At 34.9% G+C, this 20,659-nt stretch overlaps 1 protein-coding gene across 3 annotated transcripts in view; it reads right to left on the bottom strand.

The window, feature by feature from the left end:
* Positions 1 to 20,659, bottom strand: part of CUL2 (cullin 2) — a 40,606-nt gene that overhangs the window by 8,988 nt on the left and 10,959 nt on the right. For all 3 annotated transcript variants that reach the window (XM_058831885.1, XM_058831884.1, XM_058831883.1), the window contains exons 4-16: positions 20,178 to 20,272; positions 17,456 to 17,561; positions 14,435 to 14,517; positions 9,487 to 9,583; positions 9,285 to 9,395; positions 7,870 to 8,032; positions 6,563 to 6,687; positions 4,927 to 5,034; positions 2,879 to 2,938; positions 2,370 to 2,498; positions 2,155 to 2,241; positions 1,490 to 1,642; positions 1,024 to 1,101 (exon numbers count right to left, since the gene is read on the bottom strand). In XM_058831885.1, the coding sequence (XP_058687868.1) occupies positions 1,024 to 1,101; positions 1,490 to 1,642; positions 2,155 to 2,241; positions 2,370 to 2,498; positions 2,879 to 2,938; positions 4,927 to 5,034; positions 6,563 to 6,687; positions 7,870 to 8,032; positions 9,285 to 9,395; positions 9,487 to 9,583; positions 14,435 to 14,517; positions 17,456 to 17,561; positions 20,178 to 20,272 (1,395 nt within the window). The remainder of the gene's footprint in view (positions 1 to 1,023; positions 1,102 to 1,489; positions 1,643 to 2,154; positions 2,242 to 2,369; positions 2,499 to 2,878; positions 2,939 to 4,926; positions 5,035 to 6,562; positions 6,688 to 7,869; positions 8,033 to 9,284; positions 9,396 to 9,486; positions 9,584 to 14,434; positions 14,518 to 17,455; positions 17,562 to 20,177; positions 20,273 to 20,659) is intronic.

The raw sequence follows: 20,659 nt of genomic DNA, 5'->3' as shown, positions 1-20,659 counted from the left end.
TGCTCATTTAAAATGGCAAAACAGTGAAATTAAGCAACACAACCCAGACTCTGCGCTGCTTCTGATACACAATTTTGTACCAATTTTCCAACTGAGGCACAACTGACAATACTCCTATTTTAAACCCACAAAGACAGCAAAGTCTCATCAGTCACCTGGTGATCCTGTAGTCTGGGTCAGAAGCTATTATATTGCTAAAACCAAGTGCCACTTAAGTGGAAATTAAAGCTGAATATAAGTAGTCCTAATAGTCAGTAGTAATACAAGAAAAAGATCCTTCACCACAGAAAAAGACATTTGCCATTGTAACTTACATCAAACAACAATTTAAGGTATAAAAACTGCTATAAAAATCTCTTATGTCCAATAATACAAAATTTGTATTGCTCAAACTGTACTTAACCATTAAATATACCTTACCAAAGATCAACAAAAATATTCTGTTTTTCAACAAACATTGTACAAGTAACACTTAGAATATAATAATATAGTCAAAAGCAACAAAATACCTCTACAAAGCAGAAATAATCACATAAGAAGAAAATATTTGTCTGAAGCAAAACCTTTATTGCTTTGAGAAATCATAAAATGAGCTTTAGAGAAGTTTGCATGAAGCTTGACTTTGAATAGCTTCTATGAAACGGAACAAGAAGCCTCTATTTGCATCTTAATCTGCTATTAAAACTTCAGATTTAATACTAGGAACAGAATCTTCTTTTATCTAAATATTAAGACTTGGTTTTGATGCGAAGGACCAACCTATTTCATTTGACTGCATTTATTAGCATCTCTCTGAGCAATCACAAAGAGTAGAAGAGATGTGAAAAAGCTACGTAAATACATACATAAATTCAATAACGTATTTGGGTGACCCTTCCACATTGCATATGGACTGGAAACATGATAGCCATAATTTATAATCAAATGAAGCAGCTTTAGTTTTTCTCTGTTAGAGTGATGATTTTTCCTTTGGAGTTATTTTACATTTTCCACACGTTTACAGGAAGCCTCCTACTAACCTACCATCTGTACACTTTTTTCCAGTTCCTGAGGAATTGCAAATGTAGAAGAAGGAGCCTGAGTTAGAGGCCATGCACCAGCCTAAAAGTATTGGGAAAAATAAAAGCATTAACATTTTCATACAACATATATATGAAGAAAAAAATAACACTCTTAAGTGGATGTAAAGTGTACATTATGTCATAAGACAATCAATTGACTCAGGAAGTTTTACTGATAATTTTTTACTGCACCTTCTGCACACCCCACTGAGGTGTTAATTGAGACTGAAATTTTATATCACTATATTTTAGGGACCTAGTGGGTTGATTTTACAATGAAACACTAAGAAAGTAAGTAATTCCACAGTGATCACAAGCCATCAGTTTCCATACAAAGAAGTATTCATAATTATAAAAATTGTGTGTTTGTTATCAGAACATAAAAAATAAGTACAAATAACTCAGCAGCAATAAACATACATTAGTACCTGTAGAACATATATCTGAAAACTAATTCCCAAATCAATGATTGTGTCCTGGTTTTTGATAAAGTTGTTGAATTTATTGTTGAGATCAGCACTAACACTCATGTCTGTATACATTCGATGGAGCTTGCTGGTAAATTCATAACCACAGGCTTGCTGTGAAGAAATATTGGTAAAGGTTTCAAAGTGAAAACAGTACTCATCATATAAATTATGTTCCCTCACTAATACAATATAAAAATCTAGTCAGCAGAAGTGTTGTTATATTTATAGAAAACACAGTTACAATAAAAAGCAAACACTGTAAAATAAAATTATCACATTTATCTTAGTTTCACCTTATATACATTAGTCTATATGAAAATTATTGTTAAATAAAATCAAAATATAGACATGTTTATGAAAGCCCTTGGTACTTTTTAAATGTTAACATGAACGACTTGAACACAGCTAATAAAATCATCCAAAACCTTATAAGAACCTCAAATGCTTAGGAGATACTCAGCCTTTTATCTTTAGTTAGACTACAAAAAATACTAGCTTTTGCTTTCAGCTACTGGAAACAGATTTATGGACTGCTAAGTTACCTCTGGCACCCTCTGCTGCTCCCTCTCAACACTACATACTCCTACATTTGTTTATTCTATGTTAGAAGAATATTACCTTACCTTTAGTTTATTTATCATCGCCTCTTCAGAATCCATAGACATAGACAAACCATGAATTAATCTTTTTGCCAACATTCTGGCATAGAACTGCATTAAAAAAAACAGAGATGAGGATTTTAAGACACATAACCATGTTCTTCAAGTATGCTTTAAATGTGACATTTTAACCATTATTGAATGGTGTGCATTAAACCACGACAAATAGGAAAAGTTACCTTTTGGAATACATCTTTGTCATCAATGTATTTGAAAACAGTAATGAAACTTGTAAGCTTGTCTTCTACTTCATTCTCTGTCATTCCTTTTGCTGATTTCTTTAACAAGTTGTCACAGTATTTGGCCAGCTCAAATTAAAAAAAGAAAAATCAAACCCAAACCTACTTGTCAAGCTTGAGAACAAACATACGCCAAAATATTTCCAAATTTCTACAATAGCTCAAACATGAAATAAGCCACAGTCTACAGTCTCACATTCTATACAAGGGCTGTATTCATGGACAAACAATACATTCTACATCCACAAAAAAATACAGTCTATATCAAAAATTAGAACCATAGCAATTTTGCATACTCACAAAACATGCGTGCAGCTTAAGCTGTTAGTACTGAAATACACACCTGAGTGTGACCCAGTGTGAGAATTGGACATGCATGTGAAGGACACTGGGGCAATTCATTGGATGGTTATATACAAGAATTATTACTTTCTGTGTGCATCACTTACCAACTCAGGTGCTTTGCAGATCGACTTGGGCTCCCGATAGTTAACTACTGATGTCAAAGCCTACATAAAAACATGAAGCAAAGAGAAAAATTGTCATGACTTAAACATTTCTCTTTTATGAAATTTGAAGAAATCAAAAAAATCCTCAAGACAAAGACCATCTGAGAGCCTATAAAACTGAACTACAGAAAAGGGGATGAAAAAAGAAACAACTAATAAAAAGGTTTAAATTACTGCTCTATGAGCATTTGGTTGTTAAACCAAATTTTTAAGTTGAGAATTAAGTAAATGCAGAAAGAGGAAGAAAAATAATTACAGAAGAACAAATGAAGTTCTGATTAGAAACTTCACAAAAGTATGACGATTTTGTTATACAGCAATATTATGGTCCAAAAGAATGGATGGAAAGAAACTTAGGAATAAATGCAGATAAAGTAGATTTGAGCAGCAGCACATTAATAGCATGTGTGTTGAGCTAAAAAACTTGTGTATTCACAACAGTAAGAAAGCAAAGTGCTTTTGGTTGTTGGATTTTTTCATACACTGAAGAGGAGAAAAATATATTGTTGAAAGTGGAAATTAGAAGCAGTGGAGTACAAACAATATAGCGGCTGAAGAAAACCTGAATATGATGAAAAACAGAAGAGATAATGGCAGTTTAGAAAGTAAAAAAGATTATCAGAATAATGGAGTTTCTAAACTACATGTCACATTTAAATTAGTGTTGTAAACTAACAAAAATACTGTGTGACCATAGTTCCTAGGAATTATAGTTCCTCTGTAGAAGGAAAATCTTGTTGTTATTATTATAAAGACAAACTGACAAGGAACTCTTCTGTACAATTCCTCAACATTCCAAAATTTGCCAATCTGAGAAAAGAATGCACAACTTGACAAGAAATAGGAAACTCTTTAAGCTTGGAGTCCTCTTTTACAGTAATACTGGAGACAGCAATAACAATTTTGTTATCCACAATCAAAAAATTAACAGCAAATTAATATTTTAAGTATTTATTGTAAGAAACATCAATGAAGTGAAGAATTGATGTATTTAAGAAAAAGTACATTGCCTAAGTGCCAGCAAATGAAGCTGTCAGTCTCGTGTTACTCCACCTTCTGGTACATGACATTAATTGCAATGGAGAGAGAAAAGTATTTGGTATTGAAGTATTTGTTTTAAAATGATAAATAATTATTTTATCAATGTCACAAATAAAGATGGGTAACTACTATTGGTACCATCACTGGTATCTTCTCCATTGTGCCTTTTCAAGTTAACCTTGACTGAAAATCATCAAAGCTTAGACTCTGACATTAACTACGAACAGCAACTACTGCACATACCACAAAAGAGCAATGAACTGTATATGTGCATCCTGTAACAGGAAATTAAAGAAAGTAAAGATATTTATTAGTTATAATTAATAATGATTAATACTAAAACTTATGATAATTAGAACTGCTATCTTGGATAGTTGCATGGCTATGCATTTCAAATAAAAGAGCAGCAAGCCTCTTTCCCTATATTTATTATTTAAATTCAAGTGCAGCTCTCTCCTGGAAAAAGTTACCTATTGTGGCAGTGATTGAAGTAATGTAAGCTTCCAGATATTCTTTGTAGTCAGCTTGAAAAATATAAGCAAAGATTATGTGGAATTAATACTAAGAGCATTCAGAGATAAACATTATCTCAGCAAGCAAATTCAAGGTCAAATGCATGTAAGAATTATCAAACCTTCCAAGCCCCACCAGATGCTTATTTATTATCCGCACTTATATTTACACTGGATGGATCAGCACCATTTTTGTGTTTTGAAATATGATGAAAAGAAAGGTCCTTCTTTCAGAAAACAAGTATTAAAATGGTGTCCTTTATATATCTTTTCCCTTACAATGGATTATCTTTGGCTCCATTGCATTTCTAAACTAGAAAGACTGTATATGAACTATCATTGAACATGTGTTGATGCCATGAAGAGTTTTGGTGAGCCTGAATCAGGGTCCTGGATATTGTTTTCCAATGCTTTGTTTACTTAAGTAAAAATTACCTTGTCAAGGGCACTCATAAAGTGTTGATCACCATTCAAAACAGTGTTGATCAGTTGAACAAATTTACTATGTACTTCCAAAACTGACTCCACAAACTGAGTTGGCATCTAAAGAGGGTAGATAAAACAGAAAGCAAGTTAGTGAGAAAAGCAGTAGTATCTAACACAAACATATCTACATTAGTTGCAGATTTTTTACTAATTACTCTTTTTTAAGAAAGTTAATATTACAGTGATTTTTGAGAGGATGGATTCTGCATTCCTGTACTCTCACACAATGGTGCTAGAGCATGTTTTGGAAATAGAAAGTCTGGGCTATATTTACAGTCCTGCTATCCAGCCTAGATCTGAGACTGTACTGCTATCATGGCATTTAATTTTTCCCTAAAATGCTTTAGTAGCCTTTCCAAAAATCATTAATACTAACATAAACACAGCAATCAAGCAACTGATATAATAAATTGCTGCTTGTCCTACACAGTGACTTCAGAGACAGAAAATCTGGATGATCACTTTACATTTTCCTACACAGGACATTTACCAACTGAATTTCATGAACTACATTCCAGCATCACATTCTGCATAGAAATGACTGACAAGAGCTGGAGAAGTCCCTACACAGACAAGCTGGCAGGCACAAGGCACAGGCTCTGTAGCATAACTCCCTAAGTACATTCTCAGGTCACACATCAACAGTAGTCCAAAGTACATAATTTATACAATAGACCAATCGTTTCACACTTTGAAATGGTCTACATAAGGTTGTGAATTGTTACCACCCTCATGGGTCTGTATTTATTTATCTGTGTAGACACTATTAGTTCAAAAGACTAAGTTCAATAAACCTAAAAATAAATTTGAAAGCCAACCATACTGCTAAAGACTTCAGTCCCTTTTCAGTATGCACATGGGAGTCACAGAATAGTAAGCATCCCTGTGCAGTCAGTAACAGAGTGAATATACAACAGCTTGTGTTTATATATTACTATAGACAGAAACACTGGATAGCTGAAGTCGCCATCCTAAAGTGAGCACAGATCTAGACAGCAAGATGTACATATGCGCAAATACAACGTCAAATGAAAGCTTTGTCTCCGAACAACAATGCTGGAGAAACAAAAATGGAATCAAGTCATTTAAATAGACCTGAATGGAAAAAAGTTTAACACACTTTAGTAAAATAAATAAGATGTAATATTTTCAGAAATTAAATGACAATATGAGACTACAAAGCTATTATGACAACCACCACATTGAAATCAGGACAGGATGTCAAGTCTTTACAAAATGGAATCACTAGTTCCTAATATACAAGAACATCAAATACTACTGACTTAAGAGAAATTGAGGGAAAAAATGCATACATGGAACAAAAGAACCTACTTGCCCTGACAGTATTAAGCAAACAACAATTTGTTTCTGGTTTGATCACAACCATTACAACAATCAGCTCTCAGAAGAGATAATTGTGGCACAGCTAACCATGCTGATGAGAAGTTACAACTTACCCATCACATTCCAAACCGATTTTGTATAGGCAAAATTAAAAAACCCAAACAGGATAAACAGAAAAAGGGCAAACACTTAATCAAGAATGTTAATCAAATAGTCATTTCAGCTGCCTGAGGAAACTCACATTTTCCTGAGAAAGATTGCTGGTTGCTCTAAGGCCCTCATCATGGATATGGTTTTGTAGTTCCTGAATCATATGAGGTAAACCACTTGACACAGCACGAAGCAGAGTATACATATTTGCCATGTCTGCAACAGAGATACATTTTTATAGAGTACACTTAGAAACACTAAAAAACAACCACTTAATATAGTATCATAATTTCACACACAACTTTTTAAAGACTAAAACAAGACCAACTGCTCTGAAAGAAAAAAAATTAACATACACTGGATCACTGATAAAAGATAAAAAGGGTAGGCCTATTATCAGTATTTACTGAGTCCTGCCATTGTGACTACCTTACTCCTCCAATACAGCTTCTTTAGGAGAGACTCTACGAAGGGAGGTGGGCTAGTGTGGAGAAACAGTGTGCCAGTTTATTATAAACCCTGGCCTCCCTAAATCTCCCTTAGCAACAGCTGACTAAAATCAGTTTAGGTATCTTCTTGACTTTTTATTTGCCTCCAGTGGTAGCTTGAAATTTTTCTCAGGTGAGAAAAGCACTAAAGAAGCAACTGCTATTTTTATTATATTTTGCCTCCCCCCACCCCCAAAAAAGAAACCAAACAAAACAGATCCAAACCCTGAGCAAATTTGAAAAATTCCCTGGAAACTGAACACACCACTATTAGATACAATTTGGGTTTGACTGTGAAAAATAATTTGTTTCACATAAGAGATACCATCTTCCATGCAAGAACAAGCATTCTGTCAAAGGTAAGAGGCATGTAGTCATGGAGAAGCATGTTTTCTGTAGTCAGGCAGGGAATATAACTACAAGAGCATCTCTTTCTGTAAAAAGGATTTGGGATGAGAAGTCACAAAAGATTCAGGACAATAAAAAGTGGCTATGAAAAGAAGCCAAAATGTTTTATAAGCCTGACCTGTTAAGTGATGATGAAGAAATCTGTTAAGACAGAGCCATTGGTTTACAGATGAAAACACAAGCATAAAATACAATCAATTCTATAAGACACAGGACTTCAGTGTTTTTAAGATGACTAAGACAAGGAAAGAGAAAGAGCATTAGCTGAAAGAAGGGTTGTTAACAGTAAAAAAGAAGTTTTGACTATATACTTGGAAGAATAAAAATTAGTTACACACTAGAAGAACAATATCATTCAGGATTTAATGGGGATTTCTGCTTAAGTAACATTAGCTGAAAATGCTTATGTGCACAGAAGGTCACTGAAAAAAGATGGGAAATTGCAATGCAAAGTGAATAAAACAAAAACCATTTCAGTCTTTTTGTGACCAGTGAGACTTACCACTTCTTTTCTCTTGTCTGATAATATTGTGACATTCTGCATGTAGAAACTGCAAGTGATCAGCTACCATCCTCTGTTGGCATTCATGAGTCACTTTGCCATATGAGCTGGGATGCAAGTACTTCCGACATCGCATTTCTTCATCTTTTAATCTACCTAAAACCTGCAGATGAGAGTATAAACTGCGAGCTGAAGAAATACTGAGAACCAGTATAGTAGCAGAATATACAACAGTGTATGTTATGTAGAATGAGAAACAAGAATAAGGAACAAAGTTACAAAAGAACTTGTGCAGGATGCTGAAAAATCAAATCAAAATTTGTTCTTCTGAATCAGGCTATTACTGAATTAATATAATCTAGTCTGAGTACTAACTAGGCTTGGTCACTACTACATGTCCACCAGCATTCCACAGTTTTCATCTTGAAATTTCTTGTTCCCTTTAACCTTGTGACCAGTCTTGCCCAATTTCTCTTACCATAATTCTTATTCCTTCTGAAAAAGTTTTACCACAGTACCTAACAAAAAGAGAACACTAAGAATCACTCTACTATTCCAAGTCCATCTGCTTGTATGTAAACATTTTCTCAACTGGTAAAGGAGTATATCTGAGCTATTAATAAATGCTCTTTTTATAGCTCAATGAAGGAAATAGGCTTTATCATAAGATAAGTCATATGAATACTGCCATAATAGCACTTATGGCCTGTGAATATGAGGGGAGTCTAGGGAGAGCAGTGCAGCTGCAGACTGCTAATGATAGGCAAAATCTGCTTTTGGTTTAGTTGAAGTCTTAGCCTGTCCCTGAATTTCACTACAGGTGTGTAACCATTAGATTAAAAGCAATTTCACAGCCCTCTTCTCAACTCTTCTATCTTGGTAGTGTGGGCAGTATGGGAGCAAGAACTGACTCGTAGTCTTGTATTAATCTTTGTTTTCTCAAACAAAGTACAAGAACTGCAAGTAATTTAACCACAACATAACTTCATACACAAAACAAAATGAAAGAAAATCCACCTCAGAGTTTATAACTTCTAATAATGTTTTCTAACAACTTAAGAGTCTTCTCTAACCACATATTTCTAAAACTCTAATATTACCCTACTCCAAACTGAAAGAAAATAAGGAAATGAAAAAGTAATACTGATCAACTTGACATGTTTTCATTTTTGTCTCTTTCACTTTTCATGCCATTGAGTTATAATTTATTATGAAAAATTTTGATACTAACTGTCCATCCAGAGCAAAATTTGTCATTTATGTTCAGATTAACCATGTCACCAAAAAGTTTCATTTCAATTGCATGAAAATATGCATGAAAGCATAACAGAAAGAGCAACTATGAGAACTGTAGACAACATGTAACATCAGTAAAATTATTTTAATTATTGCATATGTATTGAAGAATCTCTTACCTTCTCCATGTACTGTGAACAATTTGACTCTTGCAATAAGTTCGAAGCTTCTTGTTTATAATACTCCCCTGTTTCATTCAGAAATGGACACTCAAAAATTTCCTGATAAAACTAGAAGAGAGAATTTTTTTAAAGGAGAAAAAAAGTACATACTAGATTGACATTACAAATTAAAAATACATAATCAGAAATGTGTATCTACCTTTAGGGGGAATTTTTTCTTATACTGTTCAACATGAACAAAGGAGTTAATAACCCCATGGATTACTTTCTGGTTTGGGTCTTCTCCACAGCGATCACTGAAATAGAGTGAACATTTATGAGAATGCAGGTATCTAGTGTAACTCATCTATAGCCAAATGAAATAAAATTGGATTAAAGCATTTTCCAGTAAACTCCTCCGCTCAAATTGGCAAAATTGAAGAAGATTAATCTTAAAATTAGAAATGCGCTTCTTTCTCTCATATACATTTAAATTGTTGAGATATATGTTGATTCATAAACTGTTCAAAAGCATTTAAAGGTCATGAAATTTCTAAGTATTTGCTTGGATACAAGTATTCCAAATTACATTTTCTAAACAAGTAGTTTAAAAGCTACAGTAATTTCCATCTTGTATTTGTAGCCTTCACACTCTTGCCCCTTCCAAAAAATTCATCCTTTTTACCAGCATAACAACAAGAAGCATGGTGTTTTCTTTTCTGAGTTTCTACTATTCAACATGTAGATTTCCAGTGGAATAAATAACACACCTGGCCCATTGTCACAATATTTAATCATACATCAGAAAAGGAAAACCATACATCTTCTAGTCAAGTTCTTAGCTTCAAGTGAAGGAGTTGAAGTGAAGCAAATGTTGTCTTTAGTTCCATTCAGGTAAAAATAGAAATAATGAAAATTAGTGTTTTGCATGCTGAAAACATTAGTGTTCAGTCCTTTGCAAAGACTGGAATTAACAGACCCAGACTCAAAACAGAAGATATTTCCTCTTAAGACATGAAAGGTCCTAAAAAAAGACCATTTTTTGTACATTTATGCACATTTTAAAGTACATTTATGTACTTTACATATGAAAATACTTTTATAGTAATAAACATGTAAATATATTATAAATAAAAAATAAAAGTAAAAATACTTTTTAAGTAAAAAATATTCCCTAACTCCTTAAGTGTTAAATAGGAGTAGAATATGATTTACAAAAATTTATTTATTTATGATTAAGCATCAAAGACAAACATTACCATATGCCCATACACATGTGGGAGGGGAGGGGGTAGCAATGGCCAGACCCAGGAGACTCAAAGGACAATGTGCATTAGGAAAAAGCTGTATAAGTACAGGAGATATGCTCCATGGAAGAGCTGGAAGGAAGGAAACAAGCTTTTGAAGCAGATGTCAGATGGCACTAAAATAATAACTGAAAACAAACCCAGCACAGAACAGGCCTTGCTTGGTCTGGCAGCTACTTCAGGTTTTTATTTATACCAGTAGCAGTCTGCTCCCAGGAAGATTCAGTGCAAATGTCAACAAAATTTGACAGAATTTTTAAGGACGACTTTTATGAAAGTTGTAGTAGTAAGAACAGTTGCAACACTACAATGGAATTGGTGACCTCACAAAGGTAGAAGTCTATGAAATGTTTATTTTCCCCTCTTGGCAGCAGTCAGCAAGCAATACAGATGCATAAAGCTACAGAGCAGCTGCAACACAGGTTGAAGTAGGAATGTCATAGGATATCTTGGGTATAAGTGTATAGTGATGTTTGAAAAGGAATTTCGATAAAAAGATAAAGCGCTAGAAACAAAAGTTCCACTAACTCAGGTGGTGACAAGTTATTTTTTTTCAAAAGAAATGGAGAAAGCTACAAACACATGCACAAGAAAGTTGTGCTGGTTTATATTAACTTCATCTTGGTCCTGTCTTCACGCTCAAGCGTGGACATTCATCGTGTATTGTACAGTGTATTACTACAGACCCAAAGAACATTTCTAAAACTTCAGGTACAGTAATTAAATATCAGATTCATTAAAAGAAGATTCTAGCACTCAAAAGAAGTGCTCTGCTGTGTCACACCAAGGGTGTTTCAAACACAATTACCTACAGAATTCATTGTGAACTGGATGAGCATGTTCCAAACACTTTTTAAAAAGTTGAGTTCCAATAGCTTTAATATCAAACAAATGGTACAGATAATATATCAGTTTACACAGTAATAGGTCCAGTTAGTTAGAAAGTGTTAGTTATCTTTAGCCTCTCTCAGTCTGTACTAATCACACTGTCATTTGAGATACCACCTAAGTAATTTCTGAATTTTTTCTGTCTAAGAATTTCATAGACAAATTTTCTCACAATTCAGGATCTTGCTGGCTTCCTGTTGTGTTGAAACAAAAATGCTGAAGTTGATATTCAGCTTGTCTTGTAGAAGGAGTGCTTGGGCTAGAGGGAGGGGGAAGAAAGTATTATACTCAGAACTCTTTATTAGGAGTGCAGTCAGACAAGATAGGCTTAAGTGATTTAAGAATTCTCTGCTGTTCAAGGGGGCTAATCCTGCTCCCTTTTGCTCAGTCACAGTCCTCCATTTCTCTTCCTTTGCTTTGGCACTCATCTAATGCTTTGCTGAATTGACTTGTGCCAATCTGGTGAAACATTAGCCAAGATGGTTTTCTGTCACATTAGCAGTTGAGCTGTGTCACTAAGGGACTAGGTGAACACCAAATTCAGCACATGAAACGTAGCAGAGCACAGACTGCTCCTTTTCAGTGTCTGCAAATGCTTAGATCAGTTTAGATATCTTGTTCAGCTGAGCCACAGGTCACTACTTGTATTTCTTTATTTTCATTTACTAAAAAAAGTTTATTGTCAATTTTAATGTATAATGTATTGCACAAGCTTTTAGCTTTTAAAAAGTCAGTTTGCTGCAGGCTGTAGCCAGAAGCCTTTTTAAAAATCCAGTTAAATACATTGATAAAGGAACATTTGAAAGAAGAATTTGTGGCTCTGCTTCCCTACCTTTTCCAGTGCAGTAAGAAAGCTACTTTTATATGTAACAACTGACTACAGTGATGGTTATCAACTGCACATGCTGTTGTATGCTATGCAAACTTCCTGCCTAGAAGTAGTTCAACTGTCCCATCTACATTAATTTAATTTTTTTAAGCATTGTAATAAATTAAACATGCACAAACAAGTACTATGAGGAAGGTGTAGAATAGAGGCATTTTTAAACATATACATGTATTAGTAATTTTATTAAAATTTTTAATTATATTATTCCCATGCATATTACATCTGAAAGATATAATTTATGGATATTCACCTTGTTTAATCCCTGAATTACTTGTTTAATCCCTGAACTCAGTGCTAAAGACATTAAAGTCACTTGCAGCAGCATCTTTAAAACTGCCTCTTAAAAGCTGTATTAACCACTGAAATTACAGCAAAGAACAGCAACAAGCCGATCGTTACATACAAAGGCCATACTCAGAATCCCCACAGGAAACATTGCATTCCATGATAGCAGGAATAAACCAGCTACAAGACATAGTTCTCTCCTACGTAATTCATTAAATGATATGCAGACCACAAAGTGGTTACCAGAAACTTAATACGAATTGTTGGATTTTGAGAAGCAGAACTGAATTAACTTCTCTCAGATCCCACAAAAGACTCATCAATAAAGGAGAAAAAAATCCAAATCCAACCATTCAAGACAATGACCAAAGTTTAATTTCAAAGTTTCCAAATAGTTTAGTAACAAATAGTGTCAACTAGTTACAGTCTCAAGATCTCATGCCTCCCAAAGCCAGTGACAGCCTTGATCTAAACACCTGGGCAGGCCTGCAATCAGCCTCAAGCTAAATACTGACCATTATTTTAAGGGGCACCAGATGTCTTGAAGAAGGTTTTCACATACATTGCTACGCCCACCCACCAGTGAAATATATACATTAGCTAAGACAAGTCTTCAGCATCACTATGCTTGATGTAACAAAGGAGAATGTTCTTCACCATGAATTAGGGAATCTCCATTTAGTAAAAATAAATTGTTAGAGTAAAACTGGATAAAGCACTATTAGTCCTGGTTACAAAGGAATCATGGTTCAACGACTTGAAGCAAATAAATACTTCCTGGCTTCAGAAATGCCATCCAAAAGACACATAATATCTGTTACTTTGTTGTCAAATATTTAATTCAGGAATGAAAAACACAAATAAACTATTAAAATTAGGTTTTCAATGCCTTACAATTTTTTTTCTGACCAAGTGCATGTTCAAGGAACCTCAACTGGCCAAATTACCTCTCTCCCTCAGTTTACCTACACCAGTCTGGTCACCTGAGCAATCGCTTAAAAAACTCCCCAGTGATTAGGCAACTCCAGAGTTATCCTAAACAGTGTTAGGAATGCAGAAACTGATGAAACTTACAACTACACACAAGATATGTAGTAGATCTCAACATTTCTGTTTATTCATAAATTAGAATATCTTTTAGAAGTTAAATAAATGTTTTAAATCAAAGCTTTAAAAGTCCCGAGCTCTTTGCCCTTGTTTAAAAGTAAGAAAAAAAAAAAAAGGATATTCAGAAAAAAAAAAAACAAACTTTCCCTTAAACTGCAAAAAATAATTATCTTCCTTTCATTCAAGTCAAGCACCAAAAATGTTAAGTGAAGGTACTGATCTGAAAAACAGAAGCTTTGTCTTTCTGGCAGATAAGCAAGAATTGTTCTGGGTTCCATGCAAAGCAACACAGCCACTCTGGCTTTGGCAAATCTTTGCCCAAGGCCTGGTCCTTAACTTTACTGACAGCACAGAAGCTAAAGGCAGTCATCATCAGGTGGAGAAAAAGGCAAAAGTTATCCTATGGGACCTGGACAATTATTCTAAGTCCGCTCCTATCCCATTGGTAAGAATGGTTGCTGAAACAGAAAGATCACTACTGTATTGTTACAAGGAATTCATTACATTCTTCTGCACATGAAAGCCACAAATACATGGCTACAATGAGAAAAGGTGATACAACATCATTAGATAAGAAGTAACCTTAAAAAAATCAAACATGAAAGAATTCTGTCAAAGTCCATAATTTCAAAGTTAAAAAAAAGTGCAATAATTCCACATTGTGTTAATGCAAGAAACAATCAAGCACTCACTTTTTTATTTCTCGGAGGAGCATCCGAATAAGGATGGCCTGCAGTGGCTCAATCATTAATTTTCTCCACATATCAAGAGCTAGCTGTCAAGACACAACACAATTTTACATCAATAAAAAGTACATTTTAAAAAAACCCTAAAAACTACCACACCAAATCCAGAACAGTACCAAAACTGACACAATTCCCCATTCAGGATTTTAAAAACTAAGTTGTTACATAACCTCCTGTTTCTCTAGTCAGGCAGTAGGTGAATGCTGGCTTCCCAGCCTGCATTCTTCCTACACATCTAATAGGACTGATTCATTCCCTGGTTCCACTCCATCCAAGTATTCTCAAATGCATATAAGGACCCTAAGCAAGTTGGCTACAAGGGCAGATTTTGAGACTACATGTAAGCACAACATCTGCACAGTAATAGGTAAGTGACATACCTTTCATACCCAAAGTGTCTGAATGTGTACAAACACCAGTATTTCTAACAACAATTGCAAAATAAGCCTCAGCTGACAATAGGGAATTTCTCTTGGCCAATTTGTTAGAGGTCACAGTCAAAGATACAGAATTCTTTCATCCAACACACAAAAAAAAATCTCCAAACTAAGATGCTTACATCTTAAGCAAAGTCACTGGCAAGTTAACATTTGGCTTCAAATGGAATTCAATCAATTCACATTAAAGACAGGCCACCCTATTTTTAATATATCATTGGAGGAATCAGTCAAGTGTACTCAAATATTTCAAATTCTTACAAGTGAAGCAGTTGCTCCCAAGATATACCATTTTAAAAAAACATAATTGCAATAGTTCAAATGAGCTTTTATGCCTGAATCAAAGTCAAATTTAAAGCCCAAAAGGGATAATGTGTTGACTTATATACAGAGAATAAATGCATGTAGAAGACCTCCAAAAACACCTGCCAGGAAGTAGAGACTGGGAAAAAGTCTGCAAAATTCAGTAAGGCCAGAGGGAATATTGCTTCTAAGAAAGCTTTGACACAACTAACAGGTCATTAGATTTAAAAATTAAACTATCAATCAAGTATGTCTTAACAGAAAGCAGGCACATAGCTATCAACTGCCAATCTGACTCACTCTGAAATAATCTCCTTTTTAAAGAGCAGACAAATGAACTTGCTCCAGCTGTCACACCTATTCTGCACCCATGCTGCAATACAGAGTTAAGAAAGTAAACCTGGCACAACTGCATTATAAGCAGGCTAAAGGACAGGTAAAAGTTTATTTATAAATCCAAAGACAGATCACGTTTTGAAACCAAAGTCATCCTAGGAGTGATTTTCACTGTCTCGCCTTGTGGAGAGTAGTTGGAGGACAGTTAAGTTTCTGTAAGACAACAGGAACTCATCCATAACAGAATGAAAGAAGCCAGCTGAAAGAAGCCAGCTCTGGAGAGAGAGAAGAAAGGGAGGGGAAAAAAATAAAAAGGAAAAGAACTGATACATTTGGTGACTATGAAGTGAAGAGAAACAACCTCAGGTAGATCTATTCTGCAATGTGGTCTCTAGCATGGTCCTTCTCACATATGAGCTACCAGTGGGAAGCAAAGTCAAGTTGCCTACTGGAATTTTCTTGTCAAATAAACTATAGACAGATCAATCCAGCAACCTGATGTATCAGCACAAGACAGTTTCTCCCCCTTGAGGATAGGGACTGACCTTACTTCCCCAACTAGACTGGCAATACTGAATGTGGCAGTTTTCTCCATTTTCCAGTCTATTTGTGGGGGGAAGAAACCCAGAAGGCACATCTTAAATACCTTCTAGCTCAGGGCTCCCACAGAGCCATTGAAAACTCAGGAGTCTGAAATCAGCGAGAGGAGCTCAACTCAGAAAAGCACTCTCCTTCACCATGCATTTGTAACACACAGAGGGGAAAAAAGTAATCTCTTGCAAGACTGGCAGACTATTTTCATTAACTTATCTTATCCTGTATTTTTCCTAGTAAAACAATTACTGAATGTCTGGAACACTTGTGGGGATGAAAGTTTGTTGTTCCAAAGTGAACTGTTGGAAGCTGCGCCTGCACATCTCACACATGCACCTCTGTTCTCATGTACAGACCTACTGCGACACAACATGGAAGAAATGAGTGAGAATGGACTTGTTTAAGATTACTGAAAAGCTCCCAAAGTTTTGTTACCACACAAGAGTGATGTTGAGACAGAAACTTCAGAACAGAGAGTGCAGTTCGGCTTCTAAAAATATTGGGCATTATTTCTGTAACTTCATGCTGAGACTGAAGAGAGCTATATATAAAATAAACATGTTTGCCCTTGGGTAGATAAAGGCCATATCATTTCAGTCATCTAAAATGGCAAAAACTGTAATTCCTTCCATTCTAAAGTGATAAACAACAAATAATTTGACTTCTGACAGAGTCCTTGTTCAATCCAAAGAATAAAAGATAAAATCCTACAGGAACCATAATGAAAGAGAAAATGTTTTCAAAACAAAGACTTGATAAACTTGCCAAGTGCCTTGTAGGTCAAGACATGGAGCAATGAATTCACCAAAATAGTGCTGCAATTTAAAACAGGACTTTTCAGGACAAAAGAGTGACTGCCATAAACTTAATCCTACACCAGCCGTGAACAGATACTTTACTGCCTTAAGATTTTAAAGGTTTTATACTTTGTCACATCAAGAAATAGAAACCTAAAAACTAATGTTTCAAGGGCTTCCAAAAACAAAAGTATACTGCTTCTTCAACATGTTTTCTAGATAGCAGTATCACTTAAGAATCTAACGTTTGAAAAGTGGTTCTATTATCACATTTTAAACCCAAATTTTCCAACAGTTTTCATATTTGCTTTGGTTTTTTTTCCTTGCCAGGTCACTCCCATTTTTCTTAACCAAAACTGTGATCTCATTTTACAAAGGGAACAGTGCTTACATCTGCAATACTTCTTTGACATAAAAATGTGGACATTTCAAAGGACAAAGCAGAACTCATAGCATTCTGAATACCATTTATATCCAACCTCACTTTCAGAACTATCTACCTCTCCAATTTCCATCAGAGGTTCATTCATATCCACTCCTCCATAACCGTACTGAAGATCAGCTTCAGTCAATTTGTTCTTCTTAATAAATTGTGTGTTGAGGTACCTATAGAAACAAAGATATACTAATCAAAACAGGCAAAAAGTTAAGGCTTTTTAAAGTAAGTCCAGAATTGTGGAATGCCTTCCACATCACAAAATATAACTGCCTTTAACCATTTCCATTGCTATTTGTAAAAAAATGTTACAATACAAATGACACTGAAAGAATTTACATCACATTAAAACAGTAGTATTGGTAACTGAGAGATCAAACAGGAACCTGAAATATCACTGACAGCATTTTCTTGATGAGCAATATCCTTGTGTAAGAATCTAACCTTTCAACATGCACTGCTGTGTTACTCATACATACATGCATGTACAAAATAACCCCTAAACTCACAGATTAGTATTACAGTGACAGTAGTTTATTTTAATGATAGAAAAACACTCCTACTATGAGATATTTTTAAGTTAAAAGTATTTTCTTCTACCTGCGTTATTTATTCTTTTGTGTTTCTCCCAGACTGAAACACAGAAGTACTGCTAAATTTACCAGGGCAAACTTTTGTCAGTTATGATCCCTTACTCAGGTCATGGTAACTAGCTAACATCCACATTACAAATTTTAAAGAGAAGAATTTTCAGAAATTATTTTAAGTAACAGTTATAAAGAAGAAATGCTATAAATCCTATTTTAAAATTCAGTATTTACTACCGTATGCACAGTTTTCATAGAGAACACAAAACGGATTCTGTGCAAGACCTGATAAAACATCCTCTTGACTCTCAGTATTCCCATAAAACAAATACTGTAACATTTTAAAAGTGAACCATTCTTTCCTTTCCCAAGTAACTGAGAAAAAAATTCTAATATATTTCACTACACTTAGAATATTCCTTATATTAGAAATGTTTAAATGAGGCAGCTGAGAAGGTTTTCTAAATTTCTAAGCTAACCACAAGTTTTGAGATGCTCAGTTTCAGACACTGAAAAGAGCCAGATTACTGAACCAAGAGATTCAGGCTTCAGAGACTTCAGAGACTGCACCAGACCAGAGATGTCTGAACTCTCTCAGCATGAAGGCAAAAGCCAAGCAAAGGAGAAAAGGAGGAACATACTGTGAAATCCTGTAAACTTCAAAGAATTTAGGACACCACAGAGTCCAAAGAAGGAAGACTTGTCATAGTGCAGTGATGACAAACTGAAGTACAGCAGCCTGAGCTACTTTCAGACTCTTATGGAGTACTGTAACCCTGTGCTACCATCAATACCAACCATGAACTGCAAATGCACATCTAGAAGGATACAGGCCCTCCATGTCATATAAAACCTGTGAGGACATCAGGAACAGATGGAACACCAGCCTTAAGCAGGCTCCTTGGTGACTCTTTCCGACCTTCCCCCATGTGAACAAAGCCAACAGCTGCCAATCTGTTTTTTCTTCTTAAACTTGCTAAAAAGGTAAGCCCTACACTCCCCTCACTTACCCCCTCTCTCTTCCACCAGTACATACAGAAAGAGAACTAAGAGTAGCATGTAAAACTACAAATTGCTATACTTTGATATGCTGGCATTATTACAAATATTTTAAAGACAAAATGGAACAAAGCAAAAGCTGCACCATATTTAGTTTTCAGGATTTTATTATGAACAATTGCAATACATTTTTTTTTTCTTTAAATGACTTAATTTCAATTTGCTGGATAAGAAAACCCTCCCAATCACTTGAAATTAAAGTACATGGACCAGATTTTTTAGAAGTACCTATGAAACCAGTTGCAGCACCTAGACACTGGAAGGCCTAATGTCCATTATTGTTTTAATCTATTATTTTACCATCAGAACTAGCAAAAACAACAACTCAAGAGGCTTCTTTCAGTGTTGCTTATTCCATCAGTTTTGTCACCTTGTTTTCATCAAGCACATGTGGGATTTTACCTTTCAAACTGAATCCAGATTTGTTTTCGTAGCAAAATGCATTGAGGAGGATTGGTGAAAAAAACCCAAACAAACCAAAATCAACATTGAAGAAAGAAAAGATTTAATTCATTTGCCAACTACATGACTGATCTCACGTTTTATGAATTTTGCTCACAAGTGTCCCACATTTGAGTAGCATTTCAAGTATTGCCTATCAGGTTAGAAGCAGAGATGTAAGCCTAATTAAATTTTAAGGGAATCTATTTTAAGATAACTTTCAGATTACCACCTGTAGACATTAATCAGTTTTCATTGCTGGAAGAATGATACAGATTAGAACCTGGATACAACAGGTTCTTTATTATGGTACTTTTTTCAGAGCAGGCATGCAATAAGCAAAGAACTCCAACTGATTCATAAAAAGCAGAATATCTTAAAACTTTGACTCAAACCATTCTGTTTCAACTGTATACTGCATGACAGTGCCATCCTTGTAGAAGAACTGCTAGGATTATAATCTTATACACTGTAGGGTTGATTAGCACAAACACATTTGGCACTGCAACAGCAAGTAGAATATATTAGTAATGAAAGAACTTTAGGAACAATTTTGGATACTTACCGGTTGAGGCACTATTCCTTTTTTCTCATATTCTGCTACCATAACTATATTCTCTCCTAAACTGACCTGAGGCATATTCATCTGCAGATCATTTAAATAATTTCAAAGGTTTAACAATCTATTGCAAAGCTTACCTGTATAAACAGTCCATATAGTCTGCCCCTTTGCTATACTCTTCCCAGTATCTGTGATACATAACCAGTACTTGTTCTTCAGCTTCCAGAACTCTCTGTGAAGGCACACACCCACCACATACCAGAATTAGTATGAAAATAGCATACATACTTAGAAAGTTATCATGGGATTATCATTTTGGAATAGCACTTGCATATTAAGAATTGTGGTAATGACCAAAAAGCTAACGTATCTCAATACTACCAAGTTTTGGTAAGCCAGCTAGAACACCTGGACTTGCTTTAATTTGATCTTTTCAGAAGTATCTGCTTGAATAAGCCTGGCTCATATTCTCACATTAAACTGGTGGGATAACCCACAGAACCATTCCCTCACTGACACAGATCAGTTTTATATTCACACAGCTGCATGCACTGCATCCGGAAGAATTGGCTCCATATAACCATTTAAAACCACTATGCCTTACTGGATAGTATAAATC

This window comes from Poecile atricapillus, chromosome 2, assembly GCF_030490865.1.
Source record: "Poecile atricapillus isolate bPoeAtr1 chromosome 2, bPoeAtr1.hap1, whole genome shotgun sequence".
In the NCBI taxonomy this organism is placed as follows: domain Eukaryota; kingdom Metazoa; phylum Chordata; class Aves; order Passeriformes; family Paridae; genus Poecile; species Poecile atricapillus.
This window is presented reverse-complemented; position numbering and strand designations above follow the sequence as displayed.